Genomic DNA, 20,930 nt, shown 5'->3' with positions numbered 1-20,930 from the left:
TCTAGGAACAGCATCCATTTTGATTGCGGAAACTAAAGCTCTTCGTAATGAGAAGGATGTGGCATTTCATGCCCCATATTCCATGCACTCAATAAGCATAGATTAACATACAATGACCTACACTAATTCAAGCAAGTTATTAAGTACCTTGGTTCTATACAGCAATGACCTTTGGATGACTAACTGCTTTCACATCCATATTCATGTCCTCACCACATAATGACAAATTATAACACATTCCTACCAAAATGTACACGTATCCAAAATGCAGCAGAAGTTTCCTTCACCATATCACAAAACGTCAAATAATTCAGTTCTCATCGGGAAGATAAGATGGCGATCCACCTTCTGCTTGACTTTTCTTCTTGTGAAATATGCCACTGAGATTAGGCAAGAGTACTTTCTTTGACACTGAAGTTTTCGGTTTATCCAAATTCTTCCCCCCATTAGCCTGTTCTGAAGCATATTGTACTTGAAACTTGTAGTCAACAGGCCCTGACTTGGTTGACATCATATGTGTGCGTGTCTGCATAGGTGACTGAACCTGTGCTTGCACAGCCTGGGTCTCTGCCAAAATGCGGGATGCAGCCTCAGCTGCCTTCTTTTTCTCTCGCTCTCTCCATCTCCGAAGCTCACTCTCCACAGCCTTTTTGGCTGCCTCAGCCATCTCAGCCTTCTTTATCGCTTCCTGTGTTGCAGCCTTCATATTGTCTATCTCCTTCCGAGAAGCTTCCAACCTCTTGACTGCCTCATTCTCACTCGCCTTCACAGCCTCCACTTGTGCCATTGCAGCTTCTACCTTCATCTCTGCAAGCTTCTCAGATTCCTCTGCCTTCCTGCTCAAAGCCTTGAACTCATCCCGTGAGATCGTGATTTTGGCACCCGATTCGGAGGTTGAGGAACGAGCAGCATCTGTTCGTTCAGACAAAGCCTGAATCTGATCAAGGGCACTTGCTTCAGCAGCTTTTGCTTCCTCTGCTTCTTCAAGTGCCAATTTCAACTTTTCCTCGGCTTCTTCTAGAGAGATCCGGGTGGCAGCAGCTTCCTTTTTAAGCTCTTCAGCCTTGGTCTTCATCTCTTCTGCTTCACGTCTAGCATTTTCAGCTTCTTCTGTTAATTGTTTCAATGTTGCAATCATTTCGTCTGAAGCTCCGCTAGCTTTAGCTTCTCCTTCAAGGGAAGCCTCAAGCTCTGACTTACATTTCCGGAGCTTAACATGCAGATTTCCAGCAATGGATTCCGTCTCTGCTTCCTTCTCTTTCAGTTCTACATGCTCCTTTCTCAAATTCTCTAGTTCCTCTTTTAGAGAATTCACCAGGCTCTGAAGGGCACTTCCCTCTCCCAACACCTTTTGCAGGGATTCTTTGGCATCATCCAGCTCCAAAGTGACCGTTCTCACAGAATCTACATCTGATGCCTTGGCATTTTCCACTTCCTTTCTTAAAACCTCAATTTCACCCAATGCTTCTGCCAGTTTTCCCTCCAGGTCTTTGGAAAGTTCAGGATCAAACTCTTTCTTCATTTCCTGCAACTTCTTCACAGACTCCTCTAATCTGGCTTTGTAAGATCGTCTCTCAAGGTCTTTCTCAGAGAAGATGCTTGCTTGCTCCTGATGAGCTGAAATTGAAGCCTGCCTTACTTGCTCAATTGTTTCCTTGAGAGAAAAAATTTCTTTCGAAAGTTCGGAAGCCCGTTCTGTGTTTGCTTTTGCAGCATGCTCAGCTTCTGCAGCTTGCTTGTGGGCAGTAGCCTTTGCTTCCAAAGAAGTATCATAATCCTGACGAACTTTTGCTAACTCTTGCTTGGCAGCATTAAGTTCTGAGATAACAGTCGTATACTTTTCTTTTGTATCTCCAGATTCTTCTTTATGGAAACCATTGGTCACAGCTTGCTTGGCACTGTTCGCATCTTCAAGCTGCTTTGCGTGTTGTTTTGCAGTTTCTGTAGCTTGAATAGCAGCTTCTTTGGATTCATTTAAATATTTGAGCTTATGTGCTAAACTTTCCACAGTTTTCTTAGCTTTCTCAAGTTCTACAAGTGCTTCTGCTTTGGTATCTTCGGCATTTCTTAGTTGTTCCTTTAACTTGTTTAGCTCCTTTTGAGCCAGGTGAAGTTCTGTCTCCTTAACCAGAGCTCTCTGCAACATAAAATTAATTTAAATAAACCTTTGTTTCGGAAAAAAGATTAATTTAAATAAACCTAGAACAATGGTGAAGAGCAGAATTTCACAGATGAAGCATCCCTTCCCCCCAAAAATTTAATAATACTCCCTCCGTCCCATAATACTTGACACAGTTACCATTTTTGTCCGTCCTAAAATACTTGACACGTTACTAAATATAGAATGAGACCACTAATAAAAAAATATTTTCATATACTCTCTTTGGGACCACAAACCCCAAAATCCAATTAAATCCTACATTTTCTCTCTCCTCACTACCCCCACCTCCCCCACTTTTTGTTTTCTTACAATATAAAAATACAAAAGTGAATCCTTTATTACGATAAACAAATGTTTTAAATAGACCCACTTGTAGTTTTCTTAAACTACGTGTCCACCCTAACGTCCCAAGTATCATGGGACGGAGGGAATAATTTTTAGGCTTAAACAAGGCTCACATATTTAACAATAATAAAAATAAGAAAGGTTAATAAATTTTGTGGTATGCTGGTGACTATAAAACAGATTGTGGAGAATTTAGGACATTTGAGGGCAATCAGCATGTTGACCCAAGCAATATATGCTGATTATAAGTGCTTGGTAAAAAGCATTGTCAATCAATATTCTTATCCCAACATGTGGAATTGCAAAAAAATAAATAAAATTTCACGGTAGCATTTTCATAATTTTATGTTCTTAATAATTGAAGATATTGATGTTTGAAATCATACATTGGCCAAAAAAAAATCATACGTTGACAAACGTGTATAGAAATGTATCAACTAAAATGAAAAAAATTAAGTATGGGGTTGATAGGTTCAGAATCTTCAGATAAGACAAGGTCTAATAAGTTAAGTTTAGGGCTAATAAGATAAGTGAAATTTAAGTGAAAGGTATAAATAGTGTTGGGTAGGAAGCATAAGATAGTAAAAGGGGTTATCAACCATACATAACCTACAAATTTAATAATAAAATATTCACTAACAGTCAATTCTTAACTTAAGCTTTCAAAGGACTAAAATCTAAATCATACGTCTCACTCAGATGTCCTGTCCTTATTATATTTACTTGAAGTAGTAGTTTGCCTTCTGGATCAAGGGTCTGAATGAAACAGTATTTTAGCACTTCATAATAGAACTATGGAAGTACTATAAGAGTATGTTTAAAATCTCAAGGACAAAGCTAGCGGAGACACTTTGCAATTGTGCTGGAAATACTATCTACTGGTGGCGGTGCCCTCCATCCCTACTCCCATGTCCCACCCACCCTATGTGGATGCCTTATTACAAACACCATTAAAATTTACAATGTAATAATGATTACATTTTTTTTTCAGAGCAATGCTGAGTCCATTCTACTCAGTAAATGCCAAGACAGAGATGAGGCAACAAAGAGAGGATAATAAAGTGGATAACAGGGAATATAATCCCCAGAAAAATAATAGTACAATCGAATGACTTTCAGGAACATCTCCTAACGAGCACTAGTTGCTCAGCTCACCCTACCCATCTCTTCTAGCACATAAGCTCAATGTTCACAAAAGAAATGTATTTTGCTCAGTGAAATTTGTAAGCATGCAAAACAAACCTCTGCTGACTGTGGTTTTGCCTTCTTAATTGCAGGTTTTTCTCCGGAAAAGGCAACCTCACCAAATAAGTTGACAGCATCTTTGACAGACTGAAATGGAGCCCTGGTATCTATCTCTCCTACTCCACTCTTAGGAGAATCTGTATTTTTCGGTCGTTCAGCAGAGTGCACCATATTCCTGACTTATTCTTTAAATTTATAAAGCCACCTGCAAAGAATAATCAACAACAAACTCATAAGCAGATATGGAGAAACTAGATGAGATGATTAAAGTTCACAAACACAAAACCAAAAAAAGAAGGGGAAAAAAAAAAAAAAAACACATTTTCCCACACACCACAAAAAACAAAACAGAAAGTGCGGGCAAAACATTGCTTGAAAATATGAATATTGCCCTAAACAAGGCTGTAACATCTGTCCCAGTGGTTGTCACAAGACTCACAACAGGCAACATATTCATAGAATCTCTTTCTTCCCATAAACTACTCATAGCTGTGTAATAATCTCCCCTGTCTTCTAGAAAGGATAAGTCTACTCCATATACTTTCTTAAAGCAAGCAGTTCAGAGATTAGCCTTGATTAGATCCTCTGATCCATATGGTGAACGTAATATTAATCACGGCACCATGTTGCTCAAATTTTCATTTCTACAGCATAATATGTCTGACTATACCCTATAGGGCTATCGATTAGATTGAGTCATTCTTATTCAGATTTTGCGCTTTCACCAACTTACTTCCGCACATCAGTAGTCCACCCTCTTACTGTTTTCTCTTTCATCAATTAATTTCACATATTTCAAAAAAGACCGTAATCAACTATTGGTCACAAAAAAGACCGTAATCAACTATTGGTCATAAGCCAACAAAATCTGGCAAAAAAGGACTATAAGAATCTTCAATAACTGGACCAAGCAATCCAAGACATATAGAAAGCAAATATTAAACAGAAAATCTTTGCTAAAAAATGCAAAGTCGAACAGGCTTAACAATTCAACACAGCTGATATGGTAGGCTGGCAGAGTGGCAGACAAATTCAAACCATGAGTGCATCCCACATAAAATGAGGAGAATATATAGCACTCCTCATTACCTCCCAACTCCCTACCTCCCTTTTTCAAAAATGTTCTTTTTTGTATGTACATGGTGGAGAGCCAATCTTCTGGTCACTAAACCCATAAGCTATGACTGAACAGCAGTATTACACTTCTAAGCCATGCCAAAAGAGAAAGAGAGGAGCAGGAGAATAACCTCTTGCATCGATATCAAATATCGAGGCCAGCTCAATTATTTAATATGAATGTACATAAATGAACAACATACAATCAAAGAAACAGAAAAAATTCTGAAACAGTCTTTCTTTTCATTTGAAGGTCAGGAAGCAAAAAGCCATCTAACCCTTGAAGTAATATATCAGACAATCACATCATTGTTTACTAGTACTGATATTTGTGACCAAGGGTTTTCCTTATTCTTATACTACATAATAAACAATTATGATACATACAACCCTTAGAACTGCAGATAAGCATTATACATTTCTTAAAATGGTACAAGTTTGGTATTTTATGAAAACCATCACGTGTTGATCGGTGTTACTGATGCTTAGTAATTCTTAACCTCTCCTTTTTAATCTTCTTATATGCAGCCAAATCATCACTCAATAGCATCATATTCTGAAACAAACCCCACAAAAGGCTAACATACCAATTCAGCATAATATCATCAATCAACAAATTGAACCTCTTTTTTTTCCTGCGAATAAGGAGCCACAAACAACAATGAAGTATACAGGATTTGATCATACCCAAGCACCTGCCAAGGCATCAACGGAAAAAAAAGCTTTGCAAGCATCCACTTTAAAACCATCATAAATATACTTATTACCTAATCACTACATACTCCATTACTCCGTATAAATGTATAATACAATCCCAAAAGTTCTATCAAAAATCACATTTCAATCATTACTACATACCCAAATTGAAAAATAAGGAAAACTTTAAGCGTATGCATATATAATTACTATTCTCAATCATTAATAGAACTTTCAAGAAAGCATATCATATAATTAACAGGAATTACTATAATAACAGCCAAAAAAAAAAAAGAAAAAATCACAATTAATTAAAAATTGACCACAATACCATAAACAAGCAGCTAATTAATTGTCCTCAAAAAACAAAAAAAAAAGCAACTAATTAATTCCTAATAATGAAAAGTTGTACTAATACAGCTCTCCCACCTACCAGATAAGTAAGAGGAAATTCTTATACACCCCAGAAATTTAGAAAAAATAAATAAAAATTAAATAAAGCAACATCAATCAATCAATCAATTTTCCCTCAAAAAAAATCAATTAATCAATTACTTTAGAGAGAGAAAACGAACCTGAAATGATGACCCAAAACCCTAAAGAGCAGGGAAAAACCCTAAAAAGTTCCAAGTTGATCAAACGGCTGAGATATTTGTTCTTCGATCAAAGTCTCTGATCATCATCTTCTTCTTCAACCCCCAAAATTCACGAAAATTTTCTGGGAAATTTTTAAAAATTCAAAAAAAACTCCCAGAAAACCCAGAAAAAAAGAAAAGGAAATCGAGGAATTTAAAAGTGTGATTGTAGTAAGAATTTAATGAAATTAGCAGAAAAGAAGATGAAGTACAGGAAATACAGTACTATAAATTGAAAGAAATATTTAAAAGAAAATAAATAGAAGAGGGGATGATTATGGAAATGATTTAGTAAAAATTGAAGGGAAAAAGGTTGAAGAGAGAGATTGAAATGGAGATTTGAAGGAGTGAAGAGAGAGAAAGAGAGAGAAAAAAGGGGGAGGTTTGAATATGGAAAAAGTTGTTTTAAAAAGCAGACTATTTTGTTTACAGAAATTAGAGAGAGTGGGGACAAAGCTAGACCGCCATGTCAGCGTCACCTGATTTATAAAGACTTGTCTCATTTTTGGAATTGAGCTCATGTCTTATGTGGTTAACTTCTTAGAGGTGGCGCTCTCAAATCTCAATTTGGTTCTAGTCGTTTTCGGGTTAGGTTTTTTCGGGTCGATTTGTGTTTGTTTTTGTCAGATAAGATCGGGTTATTTTCATGGTATTTTGATACGGAGTAAAATAATATTCGAAGTATTATACATATTAATTTTCAGGTCGGATTATGTCAGAGTTAATTCAGTTATGTGATTTTGAGAATAATGCAGGTTTTGATTTGAGTATTTTGACTCCAGCTGGTTTAAGTATTGTATATGCTTTATTAAGTAAATGTCACTTTTTTTTTTTTTTTTTTTTTTTGGAATCTAGAATAAGAAGAAAAAAGATGTAAAAGGGGGAAGTATTGAATTTTGTTGTACAGTATATTCTTTTGGTTCAATATATTTTTATGGTTCAGTAACATCAGTTTGATTTATTTTCCTGTTTACCAAATTATATGGAGCTAGCAACAAGCCAACAAGTAAACAAATTCCAAATCATCCTCGTGAACGTGGGACAAGTTAAGGTAGGCTTTATTTATCAAAGAAAAGTAAGAAAACATAAGTTGTCATAAGTAGAAAATTGATGCTTTATGTACATGTATGGCAACATCAATAAAGACAAATACTCAAATAGTACTTGTACTTTTTTTTTTTTTTTTTTTTGAAAGCAACTAGTACTTTTACTTCACATCAAAATAGATATTTGCTTCGATATTTAGGAAATATATACAAGTATATATTTTTTAAAAATAAAATAAAATAAAAGGAGCACATTCAAATATTCAATTAAGGATTCTTAAAATATAGAGTAAACGTATATAAAATTGATTCTAGTTTATCAACAAACTTAAAAAGTTGTATAGTTTGAAAATTTCTAAAGAGATGTTGAAAATGAAACACGTTTGTAAAATTGTTATATTAATATATTATGGACAAAGAAATGAGTATGTGTAAAACATCAATATCTTTTCATTTGACTTTTAATTCTCGCAAAATAGATAATTATATCTCCATAGCATAAGTATGGAGTAAATGGTTAGCTCCATATTATAACAAAATTGAAAGAAGCAATTTAGAGGAAAAATTACCAAAGGAAGCTTCATTAAGAAATTATACTTCATATTAGACGCGTGGCAAAACTATTTATCAAACTGAGCTTGAGGGTAAAACGCCATCCAGTTAGCGTTTTACCTCTAACTGAAATGTTAGAAAAAAATTCTGCCAAGGATAAACGTTAAAGATCCTGATTCATCTATTCGACGTAATTGCTCTCTATCAACTCGCGGTCTCCAACGACGAACGTAATGAGTTACAATTCTGAAAGGATATGGGAGAGGAGTCCTGAAAGGATCTGGGGGAGGAATCTATTGGCTGGATGACGGTCCCTCTTGTGATAAGTATAGCGCAGACATGGGTACGGTGAAATCCTCCGGGATTTCACCAAACTGCGAGAACGTTGTAGGGGACGTGTGAGTCTGTCCCCTACTACTATGGCCTACCTCACGGTGTGAATGCTGTTAGGAGCCTCCACCGCACTGTTGCTGTGATTGGTCCTGCCTTTGGATAAGATGACCATGACCATGTCTTTGTAAGCAAGTCACAGTCATCGCTTGAATTTCATCTATCTGCGGTATGGTGGGATATGATATGCTCAAGATTCCTAGTGCATCATTTATAGCCACCATATCAAACGCCTGCATAAGTCAACAATCAATCAATTTAATAATATTAGAAATTATAAATTGATAAAAAAAAAAAAAAAAAAAAAAAACCATCTAAAACTCACATATCCACTGATATCTCCAAAAGCTGGCTGATAATGAGTTGAGGGTGGGGTGTAGTTAGGGTTGATGAAGCATCGGGTAATGCTCCTGTACCATACCATGTATGGATCGTGATACTCCATCCGACCTTGGAAAGGCGCACCATCCACGACGTGCTGCAACTGCTGATCCCACATGTCAATGAAAGGGGCATGCTGAACTGCCCAACTCACGTCCCCTTTTCCTCGTCGGTCTGTCTTGTGCAAGTGGACACTCGTGTCACACGTGACGGGGACAACCTGACGAAGGCCGAACTGTCGCATGACTTTGTCGGGGAGGTAAGCCTCCACTACCTCAAAACAGATGAGGACTGTCATGGCACGCCACTCCATCTGATGATCACGAAGATATGGGGGCATGGCATCGACTAAGTCAGCGACGTACGGATCCCACGTCATCTGCATTAACACGCCGTCAGTAACATCATAATTAACGTATTGAAACAATGAACGGGGTGTTAAATTAGTTTTTATAGTGTAATTGATCACTTGAGACTCGCTTAGTTTGTCGAATGCGTCTCTATAATACGGTAGACTCCTCGCTGCATGCACACGAGTAAGTCTCCGCACCAACCACCTAATTATATATAATAACAGTGTTCATGAAAAATTATTAGCAAAATAAAGCGGTATGTGCAGTGGATAACTTAACAGTAAGTCATACATACCTGCAACCGTATGCATGCCTCGTCTGGTGAAGGGAGTGGCGGAGCCTCATATGCATGCTCCCAATCGTCTTCCTCCTCATGGCCACCCTGCTGTCGATAGTTAGCAGCCTTAGCTAGCCTACCAATGTGGATGTATTCCCAAGCCCATAACTGTAATAAAAAACACAAGTTAAGTTTAGTCACCTTAAGTACGTAATAGTTTAATTAAAAAACGTACAAAATTAAAGGGACTACCTGAAGTACAATCAAGGGACAACCGATCTCCCATCTACCTTGCTGGGATGCTCTGCATAGATGGCGATACAAGGTCGCCAGATACGCACTACCCCAGCTGTAGTCACGTATCCGCTCCCAGCTATTCTCTAACAGCTGTCGGTAGATCAACTGTATGTGACTACCACTCTTGTTACTAAATAACGATCCTATTAACATGAACAGGTACGCTCGAGCGTATCTTTGAACAACTCCATCATCAGCATTAGGAGGCAACACCCCAAATGTCTCTCATAACCATATGTGTGTCAGCCCTGTGCCTCTAATATCGGCGACCATGCTCTTCGATAGGGAACATCGAATTGAAATTTGTTGGAGATGATATCTTGTATGAATTATTCAACTCTCAAACATGGATCTTTCTACACAAACGACTTCACATAGTCACAGATTATGGAGGAGTCCAAGTGTCGGTGATATTTGGGCGAAACTTCATTCACGCAGTTCTCACGATGTGGGCCCTTGTAAGATACGATCTTAAAGGCATGTGTATTCAGATTTGTTTTTGTACCACGTAGCGACCAACCACACTTCCTCTTACATTTAAGATGAAGGACATTCTCATTCGATGTCACTGTGGTGTAGAACTGATTCCGTTGTATGCAATACAGTTTCACCATTTCTTGGAGTACCTTCTTATTGTCAAAAATCATGCCTTTCTCAAATTCTCCCCCGCCAACAAACGAAGTCTGGTTACCCAAATCAGCCTAATACATGTCCACCTCATAGTTCTCGTTTATTTGAGTGAACCAAGGCAATAGAGTTCTAGCCACAGCATCAACAGACAATTCGTTGTTTATAACATCTTCCTCATCTCCGCCCTCACCCTCGTCATTTGTATCCTCATACATATCAAGAACAGGCAATTCGTTGTTTACAACAATTTCAGCTAGCAGTCACCAAAGTTTGAGATGGTGTTGCTTGAACATGTTCTTGCGTAGGAGAGTAACTGTGCAACTGCATCGGTGATGAAATGTCATTGTTTAAGTTAGATGGACCAGGTTGCTGCAACATTAACACCGACACCCCTTCATGTACAGGTGCAGTAAAATGTGAACTGAATGGAATGTCAAATTGATCGTCGTGTAACATTCTACTGAAAGATCCCATTCCATATTCAAATGACGGAATGTTGTATGAGGGCATTTGTAACGAGCTTGTATTGTATGAGGGAAAATATGTAGGTTGTTGCTCTGTGAATCGAATAGTCTGTTGAGTACATATAGGCACCATTTCCACATACAAATAAGTGAGAAGAGACCTCATTGCAACGACACCCTTCAAAATCTCCAAATGGTCATCATTCAAAACAGGTAAGATTTGAATCCCACTGACACTCTCAAACCTCATTTTAATGTTCAGTTCAACATTCGTTGGGTTTGAACCAGTTAAGTATAAACCTTTTTCAACAAATCATTGTAAGTCATACAAGGTTTCAATGCCAATGGTTCCATTTTTCCTCCTCTATACTCGACGTTCGATCCGACACACAAAATTTCACCCCCCAACGGCATAACAAAACAATCAATTGTGAAGCCATGTTCTACATAACAATCGGAACACATATTAGATGACACAAATACACAACACAACTAAAACCACAATGATTTCATTAAATCCTCAAGCTAAGCGTATATACAACGCAGTGTTCAACAATGTACTTATTTACCTAGTTAATCAACAATGTAGTATATATTTAAATGTACCTAATTCAACAATGTAGTTTGTAAATATACTTAAATTACATACATGATTTAGCAAGAATAATGTATGCTTCATATACTTGATTTGAAATTAAACAACATATATATAAATATACTTAATTTCAATAATTAAACAACAATGTATTATGTAGTTATACTTATTTCGCATACTTGAACAACAATATAGTACATAAATTGTAAATTACAAACATAAATTCCCAAAAAACATCATAAACAAATAAAATAGTTAAATTAAATACATACCTCAAATACGATCAATTTACTCCGTAAAAGTGTTAAACAAAGGAGGAATAATTTTTAATGAGTATGATGAAGATCTAAGCAATGGGAAATGATGAATTTGCTGCAAATATGGAGGATTGGGCGAGGTATGTGTACGGGTTTGGGTTTGGAAATTGGGGTTTTTTTGTTTTTTAAAGAACAATGAAAAAAAATAGAACCACACTGCCTGAAATACCCGATGCAAAAACGCCAACCAGGCTGGCGCTTTTGGTAAACGGTAAAACGCTAGCTTGGTTGGCATTTTTACCTTGGTCAAATTTTTTTAAAATTTCAGTCAAGGTAAAACGCCAACCAGGCTGGCGTTTTTACCTTGACTGATTTTTTTTTTTAAAAAAGAAATGGCCAAGGTAAAAACGCCAGCCTGGATGACGTTTTTACCCTAAAAGTTTAGTTTGGTAAATGGTTTTGCTACGCGTCTAAAATGGAACATTATTTCTCAATTAAGCTCACTTTGGTCATTTTTCCCAATTTAGAGATATTCTAAACCAAATAAAGACACACCTGTTTGTTATATTTAGCCACTGCAGTAAATAGGTATGTCTAGGAACATCTTGTTTATATCATTGACATGGTCATGGACTTATGGTCATGTAATCATACGGAACAAACTAAGTTACTACGAGTAGTTACTACACTACAAATCTACAATATTAATTACCCATTTAATTATCATTAAGGAAAGGTTGGTTGCTATGAGTTAATTCTTTAGATATTAGTTAGTGGTAGATGGGCATATGCTTGTAGATACAATAAATTGGATACATTAGATACTGGTAGATGAAATGGTGATAAACATATTTCTAATAAAACTCTCATTCAATTACTCCGTAATTTCTATTTTAGGACAAAAATTAATTGTAGGGACTGATTGATTTTGTCAACAAGTAATTTTCCAGTTAAAATTATTTGTGTTAAGATAAGTATGTTATCCCAAAAGTAAAAACATGTCAATTAATTAATTAATTATTTAATCAAATATTGTTATATACATTCGGGTGCACGACTACACAACACACCCAAAGTATTTTTTACTTATTTAATCATTAAAATAACCTTGGTGCATCCTGATGGATTTATCACGTTATTTGAACCACAAACAAAACCAAGTTTGGTTAACCGGTGAGGAGGTTTGATTAGGTAGAATCCTCCTAAAAAATATAAGCAAAGTTGTTGCAAACAAGTGTGAATTTCTTCTTTTAGTGTAAACCTTTTTATAAATTATTTTCTAGCTCAACAAGTTGAACATGAATGATTGTGACAGATACATAGGCCAAGTTCATGAAAGTTTTGCTTCCGAGACTACGAAACCCCAAATTTCATAGAGATGGTCCTTTCAAGTGTTGTCCGTTTAAATAGGCAAAGATTTCTAGAGATGCCCAGCCTCAACCATGTAGTCTTGTGTCATCTAATGAAGTTTGCTCCTTAACTTCATCTTCAAACATCGAAACATCCAACTCACTATAAATCTTGTGATCTCCAAACACTGTTGTTGCCGTATTTCTTGATGAAATTTTCTCCTCGGATTGACCTTGAACATTAAAGCTTCCAAATTCATCTTTGCACCGGCCCTGCTCCAAGCACAGAGAAACTAGCATGCATGTGCTTGTTGAGGTACATGCCTTCTGATGCTGGGTTATGGCTTCCGAAGCTATGCATCACATTTGATGGCCCAACATCGAAATGTCGCACAGGCAAAATATCAGGATCTTGGCCATGAGGAAGAGGTCCCATAAAAGTGGGACTCTGAGAAGACTGAGGTTCCCAACTTCTTTTTACCAATTTACTAACATTGACATTTATGGCAGCCTGAGACCTTGAAATATCAGCATCCACCCGATTACTGACCATTAAATCCTTGCCCATTAACCGGAGGATTGGAGCTGGACTTGTAGAACCATACTCACCAGATCTTGGAAATGGATCGGCTGCTTCTAAAGAGCTCTCCAGAGATGTAATACTCTGATGTGAACTTTCTACAGAGTGAGCTAATTTCGCCGACTCAATCTTATGGAAGCTGCTGGAAGAAAACACTGCACTTCGGTCATCAAGACCAATTGAATGTCCATCCAAGGTAGAATACATATAATTTCCGCTGGGAAAACTCTTCGGCGATGTTGGTCTCCATTGTAGAAGCTGAGATTCCTGAGAAGTCACAGTGCTTTGAGTAATCTCTTCTTTTTGGGAACAACAGCATTGCTGGATATCGCAATTTAGCATTGGAGGGCCTCTACCTATATCAACCATGCAATTTTCCGAACTATAAACACAAGTAGCCCTTTCACTTTCAGCAGCAGGAAATCGTGAAGATTCTGTTGAAATCCCTGGTAAAGGTCCAGAGGAACCAAACCACCCCGGATAAATACTATCAGATGCAGAAAGAGAAACACTTAAAGATTCTTGTCCAATGACAGTAACATTATCTGTTCTTCTACCCAAGTTAGAGATAGTGGATGTGGCAGAAAATGGGGACTCTGATAGGTCTCCATCGGCCACATTATCATTAGCCCCTGATGGTTGTGCCAAACTGTTACTTAGTGAACTTCTATGTAGATCTTCAGAGCCCATATCACTGAAACTAGGCAGATCTGATCCAGGTGGTCCTGGAATGGGTATTGGATCAACTTCAGGAAAAAGAAATCCCTGACCAAAATTGAGAATGTAATCTCCTGTCTTCAGCTCCAATCTCTGAGCATCTGCTATGTTTCCATGAAACATATTGCGCTCATCATTTAAACCAGGTTGAGTTGAATTACCCCTAACTTCAGCCCTGTATAAAGAACCATGAAATTTGTCTGAACATTGGAGTAATTTAGACTGGGATACATCAGCAACTTTTTCAAGCTCAGGATCAAAAGTTGTCCTCAAACTTCTTTCAATTACTCCAATGGCCAAGGTAGAAGATGAAACTGAAGCAATAAACTCCCTATCATTATGAAGACCTTTCAAAGAGAGACAACTATAATTACCATGTGCACCATCAACAAGATCATCATTACTGTTGGTAACTTTTGATCCATTCTCACCACACTCCGATGCTTGCTTTTGTTGTACCTCGACCATGCCACTTCTGCCAAAAGTCTCGGCAATTCTGGGGCCTTTTGGGTGGTCAATTGCAGCACCACACTGCTGATTAGTGCCAGTAGGCCATGCTTCAGTTTCTCCGTCTCCACTGAAGTCACAAGAGTTTACAAGGGCTGATCCTATTTTATCAGAATTAGCCTGACATGCACGAACAAACGAGTCATTGGGTGAAAGGGTAGTCTTTGAATTGCATGGTCTCATTCTTTCAGATGAGCCACCATGACAACTATGTAGCAGTCCCCTGGTAGCAGGAAAAGAAACATCAGCCTTTTGCAAAGCATTAGGTTGGATGCCAGCTTCTCTTTCAAGGGGAGGAGCTGGAGCCATAGTTGAGTCTGAAGACTTTGGTGTAGATTCCTTGGTCATTTTCCTATTAAACTGAGCAGATCTCGTCTTCAAAGATACCTGCAACGCATCTTTATTTCCTCGGATTGCACCTCTCAGAGAACGGCACCCCAGCATCCTCACTCTACAAGAACCCTCACTCCTCTGGTCCACCCCAGCAGGATATATAGTACGAGTCCTCGTGTTATTTTGCATTGAGGAGAGAGATCTCTTTGGAAAATTCTTGACAGGTGCCCCCCTGGGCTCCACTTCAGCACTACCAACTTGATCATTTCCAATGAGCGAGTCCTGTGCTGCTTGATGCTCACACCTTGAAAGCTTGGTGATGGCTCCAGAATTACCAGGATTGTTATGTTCTTCGGCTTCTAATCCCTTGACAAATGAGGCTGTTTGTTGCTTGTCTCCTACTGCATGCATAGCTTCTTCAAGTCCACAGGCCTGTTGATAATTAAAAACATGAGTTTATAATCTCAAATACATTTTGATATTAAATTATTAAGAAAAAAACTTTCCAGTTAGGATCTAATGAAGGTGAAACCAGAGTCTTGCAGAGCAACATAATAAAAAAAATAAATAAATAAATAAACAATTTTTTTTTTTAAAAAAAAAAGCTAGTATGCCCAAGATAACAAATTTAACAGGAAATTATCAACCATACGCAATAGCCTGATAGTCTTTCCTAAAAATCAATCAGTAACATCTTCTGCAACTAAAGATATTTTTTCTTTTATTTGTTTATTACTTTTTTTCATATATTATTTATACCCTTTCTTATCCGAACCCCCCAAGGCATTCATAGCATTATAGTATCAAATGGTGAAGAAAAGAAACGACAACAATCAATTGTGCAACAAGATACAACTCATACAAGGATACAAGAACAAAAGGCATACTTCAGAGGATCGGCCCTTGACTTTCAAGGAGAGAGATCTTTTTCTTTGGCGAGTGACTTTGAGATACTTCAAATGTTTCGCAAGACGCTTTTTCCTATTTGGTGAAATAACTTTGCTTCTCTTGGCCTTTCTTGATTGCTTCTTTGGTCTTGGATCCTCCCTAGCCTTAGAAAAAGATGATGTTGACGTATCATTGAGCTTTGAAAGAATCCGTATTTTCCTTCCACTTGAATCAATATAAACAGAACCATCATCAGCATTTTGTACAAGATATTTGGATGATACTCCAGGACTAATCTGTTCAGAAGGTACATCAGCCTCTTCCAAGGGGAAATCTACATTAGTGGCCCAGTTAGTACCATTTCTTCTATCCAAATCTTCCAATGTGCAGCAAGGGGCAGTTGCACAGATATCCGTCATTAATCTTATCTTTCTTGGCTTTATTCGAGGCTTCATTAACTTAGAACTCTTCATCCAGATTGGAGGAGATTGTGAAGAAAGACATTGATCAATATGGGCATTCAAAGTGGTATTTGAAGATGATGAGAAATTTTCACAGACAGGGCAAATCTTCGAAGAAATTGTTTCAGGAGGGCCGGTACAAGCAGATGTAATATCTTCAGGTGTATTACGTTTACTGCTAACACGCATCTTCACTGCCACTTTAACCTTCTTGCTAGACAGTTGTGAGGCTGAGCTGTTTGTCTTGTTAGCAGCTGAACCTGCAGCTTCTCGTTCATCTGAGACTTCCGACAAGGGGAGGTTGCTCGTGGAAACCGACTCCACTTCTGATTGACAATTCGCAGTCGCAATAGTCTTGAATGGAAAACCTCCTTCCCCTCCGATTGGAAATGAATCTGAATCCCTGTAGCCTTCAGCAAGATCCTGGTTCCACGAATGATCCAGTTCCAGTATAGTGTCAGATACAATATGATTTTTCAGCATCGACTGCTTCTCATCGACATTACTTTCTTCACTGTGCAAGATTTTCTCAGCTGAGCAATTATTCATGGAAGTATCTCTCAATGAATCTGTAGGCTGAAAAGGAGGCAGTACATCCTTTACACCATGCTTTAGACAAAGTTGCAAATTTTTCTGCGAAAAGGGCCAATTCAAGCTGATATCCCTATTCCGAGCAGAAAAGACAAAGTCTCTGTAGACACAAACCATAACATGCTCCGATTAACCACGGTGAGTACAAGAAAAGGGTTGAATATTGGACTTTAAATGGAAATAATGAAAAGAAGTGTAAAGGGTATATATATAAAAGACAATCAAAATTGAAGAAGCAGGTGATGTAGATGGAAAAGAAAGGAAGACGAAAATCTATTTTTTTTTATGTCTTATTTTGCTGGTATTATAGTATTGGGTATTGTTTGTTACATTTTTTTTTTTCCTACATAGAATGTAAGGGTCAGGTTAGTGTATTTGGAATAATATTTAAAAGATTAGGAAGTAGTAGTGGTTAGGCTATGTATACACCCAAAATGCTTGATATTTTTCAGGAATATGTAATATATTACAAAGAGATTGTTGACTGTACACATGTTACTTCATTGGCACTTGGTAGCCCAGCACCCTTCACTTTCCTAGTATCAAGTTTTCCTTTTTTATTTTTTTTGGGTGAACAGTATCAAGTTTTCTTTAAAGGGAGTGTAAGGAGTGGAGGAACAGGCAAAGCACACTCACTCATGCTTGAAATAAGCAAGAAGACTTAATCAGTTTTCACTACAACCAATAATAGAAGAGTGGAAATTATAATTCAGCATCTGCAGAAAAATGAGCACTCATTTAAGTAAATAGAGACATCAAGGGGAAACCATATGGTGTAAAAATAGAATAGAAGTTAAGTTTCTTGGTATTACCCAGCCCTTCAGTGAATGATATATAAAAAATGTACAAGATCCTCACCGTATGGAGAATTCAGAAGCATAGTCACAATTTTCCCCCTCAACTCCTCCCGTTGTTGCAATCAAACTTCCCCTATCTAACTTATCTGACTTCTCCACTTGCTGGCTTGATGACTCAAGCTCATCTTCAGAAATCATGACACGGGCACTAGACTCAGACGTCGACACGCATGCAGGATGAATTTTCTCGGGAAAGATCTTAGCCAGATCAACCGAGCTCACTATACAACCATTTTCTTTGTCAACATCGTGCACAATTCTTGGCCTCTTCACCGCGTTTTCAGAAAATTTAGCAGCATCATGTTCCCTTTTCAGATCTCTTGCTTTAACATTCGGATCATATATACCGTCTTTATCCTGAATTACTTCTTCGGAAGTTTCTCTAGCTTTATCTCTATTAGCAAAACAATCTCCTTTCTCAGGTTCGCTTCTAAAGAGACTAAAATGCAGATTCCTAGCAGCAGGTTCTGCTCCTGCATCAATATCACTTAGTTCTGCATGTTCTTTCTTCAAATTTTCAAGTTTAGTTTTAAGAGACTCTAGCATCCTGTGGAGGGAGCTCCTCTCTACCGCTGTCTTTGGCAGTGGCTCCTTAGCATCATCAGACTCTGATGGAACGGTCCTTGTAATATTAAAATTGGCAGCATCATTGATGTCCATTTCATTTCCTAAACTCCCAAGTTTACAGATCATTTCCGTAATTTGGGATTTAGTATTTCTAGCAAGAGTTTTATTAAATTGTAACTTCACAGCCTCCAAATCCCTTTCAGATGCTTTGAGGACTCCGTTAGGCAATTGCATTTGTACATCCATTTCAGAAAAGGTCTTTTCTGGCACTTCTTGTTCTGCAGTAGATGCTTGTTCAGCTTCTGCTGCTTGGTTGGAGACATGGTCTTCCAAAAGCAAAGGAGAATCACTACTGGGAGAAATTTTGGTTTGTTCATGCTTTCCACCACTCAGCCCAGCAAGTGCACTCAAGTAGTGTACCCTAGCAGTGTCTAAGTAGTGCTTCATAGACCAAATAGCCTCTTCAAATTGTTTGGTGGGAATTTGTGCAGTTTCTGTCACCTTCATAGCCACTTTATAATTTCAAGGCCCTGGCATAGACCAGACCTGATCTAGTGATATCTTCAAGTTCTGGCTCAGGTTTATTTCCATATATACAACATCTTCTAGAATTTCTCTGCTCAGCCAAAGCTCCCTGCAGTGCCACATATAAATCAATGTGGTCAACAGAGAAAATCGATATGCCAATTATGAATTTTCACCAAAATCAAGTCATTGGGATCAAAGTAAAATATAAAATCAGTGACCAACTCTATTGTAAGTTAATCCCAGCCTAACAATAATGATAATATATGGAATAGCAAGATTATTAAAAATAAAAATGAAAAATTCCCATTCATACTTTTCACTGTCAAATACTGCATACAGCATACCCTTGATGATGCTGATGATGATACTTCAATGAAAATAGGTAAAACAAAAGTAATCTGGAATATTTTTCTAGGCAAACATCTGAAACATCAAAGAATCAACCAAGAAGAATGGAGGAAAATATTAATGGCTAAACCAGTTATGTTCTATCACTCGCATTAGCAAACATGGGCATGTCCAAAATGTCAGATTGGAAGTAACTTCAGCAATGACATAGCGGCTTACACTCAGCTAATGCACTTGAAGGGTCATAAGCAAGCCTCCAACATAGGTGTTACTTGTGAAACAAAGAGTATGAACAGCATAGCTCCATAAATACTAAGTTATTAAGGAATCAAACTACATTTGCGGCAACAAATAGCTTACATAATGACAAGCTTCAACATTAATTCCCACTCCCTAAACTATCATCAGACCATCTGAGCTTAAAATTTCTCACAGCAATCCCTCCTAGAGACGTCGAAAGATCAAACGTACACGAAATTAAAACCATAGAATCACAATGACAACATTTCATCAAACTCAAAGCATACACTACTAACACTAGCACGCTACATTCAACCAATGAAACTCAAAGCATACACTAACACGCTACATTCAACCAATGAAACTCAAACCGCCGATTCACGAGAAATTAGATTAAGTTCAATTTTTCGCCATTCGAAGAAATTATAGAGCGAAATTCAAGGCGATTGCATTAATCATCAAACCACAAATCTTTTAGCAGCACAAATTCAAAGTAAGGTGAGCAAACTTGCATCATTGGAGTAATAATCAAAAATCTGATACAAATATAAATTTAAAAAATGCATACAAAAAGAAGAACAAACAATTGACAAACCTGAATGAACAGTAGCAATAAGATCAATCCAAAATAAACCCTAGAATGATCAGAAATAGCGAAATCATCAAATAATCGAAGCAAAAGAACACGATCATATCAAAATCGACGCTACTTGAAAGTGGGGAAAACGATCAAATCCCTAGAAGAAGAAAAGATGGAAACAAACATCGAAAAGAAGAACATAACCCTAAAATTAGCTGAAACAGTAGCAAAATCGATAATCATATCAGAAAAGGTTGAGCTGAAATTGTAGATTGAACTGAATTTGGAAGAAATTGAAATTAAAAGAGGGGAAATTTGAAAGAGAAAAGAGGGAAATCGAAGAAGAAGTAAGGGGAAGATTGAGACGAAGGAAGAGTGTGTCAGTGAAGTAAAAATGGAGGAAAAAATTAAAAAAGAGGAGAGAGAAGACAGGTCAGCTGGAGAGACACGCACTCGAAATTGAAAAAAATAAAAGTGAATACAAGCCGTTCAAATTTCACCATTTTCTTCATTCTTCTTCCCTAGCCCCTATTCCCTATACCTCCTACTAGACTATGCCTATATTATTGTATAATTAATAATTAATTAATTAATTCTAATTTTGTTGTACTGATAATTTGTGATTAATTGTTCCCACTAATATTATTGATTAATTAATACAGAGTAGGATCAATAAATATCTGAAGGTATATCTCTTTATTTATCATACTAATGTAGTTATTAAATTCATAATAGTACGGAGTAGTCTTTAATATCTATCAATTACACCCTTTATTTCGCATTAGTTGCAACAGTAGGTTTGACTCATAGTTTAAGAAAATTATAGACTAGACTTATAGGATTATAATATAAAGTATTATTAGTAAGAGATAGAAATAATAATAATAATAATAATAATAATAATAATAATTGCTTCAAATAATAATAATAATAATAATAATAAT

At 37.1% G+C, this 20,930-nt stretch overlaps 2 protein-coding genes across 2 annotated transcripts; both read right to left on the bottom strand.

The window, feature by feature from the left end:
- On the bottom strand, positions 1-6,625 carry LOC110711024 (WEB family protein At5g55860-like). Its single transcript, XM_021889393.1, has 3 exons — positions 6,139-6,625; positions 3,749-3,956; positions 1-2,137 (listed from the first exon to the last, which is right to left on the bottom strand). Exons 2-3 carry the CDS (start codon positions 3,920-3,922, stop codon positions 311-313), a joined length of 2,001 nt encoding a protein of 666 aa, XP_021745085.1. The 5' UTR covers positions 3,923-3,956; positions 6,139-6,625; the 3' UTR covers positions 1-310.
- Positions 6,626-12,677: 6,052 nt separating this feature from the next.
- On the bottom strand, positions 12,678-20,524 carry LOC110711010. The gene is made up of 4 exons (XM_021889374.1): positions 20,002-20,524; positions 17,725-18,924; positions 15,814-16,966; positions 12,678-15,358 (listed from the first exon to the last, which is right to left on the bottom strand). Exons 2-4 carry the CDS (start codon positions 18,795-18,797, stop codon positions 13,046-13,048), a joined length of 4,539 nt encoding a protein of 1,512 aa, XP_021745066.1. The 5' UTR covers positions 18,798-18,924; positions 20,002-20,524; the 3' UTR covers positions 12,678-13,045.
- Positions 20,525-20,930: the final 406 nt, after the last annotated feature.

This window comes from Chenopodium quinoa, unplaced genomic scaffold (assembly GCF_001683475.1).
Source record: "Chenopodium quinoa cultivar QQ74 unplaced genomic scaffold, ASM168347v1, whole genome shotgun sequence".
In the NCBI taxonomy this organism is placed as follows: domain Eukaryota; kingdom Viridiplantae; phylum Streptophyta; class Magnoliopsida; order Caryophyllales; family Amaranthaceae; genus Chenopodium; species Chenopodium quinoa.
The sequence above is the reverse complement of the archived record's forward strand: the minus strand, read 5'-3'. Positions and strand labels throughout refer to the sequence as shown.

Coding starts and splice junctions, on each gene's coding strand:
- LOC110711024 (XM_021889393.1), bottom strand. CDS start 3,922: ATGGTGCACTCTGCTGAACGACCGAAAAATACAGATTCTCCTAAGAGT. Junction 2,138..3,748: donor CAAAACCACAGTCAGCAGAG/GTTTGTTTTGCA, acceptor TTTATGTTGCAG/AGAGCTCTGGTTAAGGAGAC.
- LOC110711010 (XM_021889374.1), bottom strand. CDS start 18,797: ATGAAGGTGACAGAAACTGCACAAATTCCCACCAAACAATTTGAAGAG. Junction 16,967..17,724: donor GCTTCTGAATTCTCCATACG/GTGAGGATCTTG, acceptor TTGTGTCTACAG/AGACTTTGTCTTTTCTGCTC. Junction 15,359..15,813: donor TCAAGGGCCGATCCTCTGAA/GTATGCCTTTTG, acceptor AATTATCAACAG/GCCTGTGGACTTGAAGAAGC.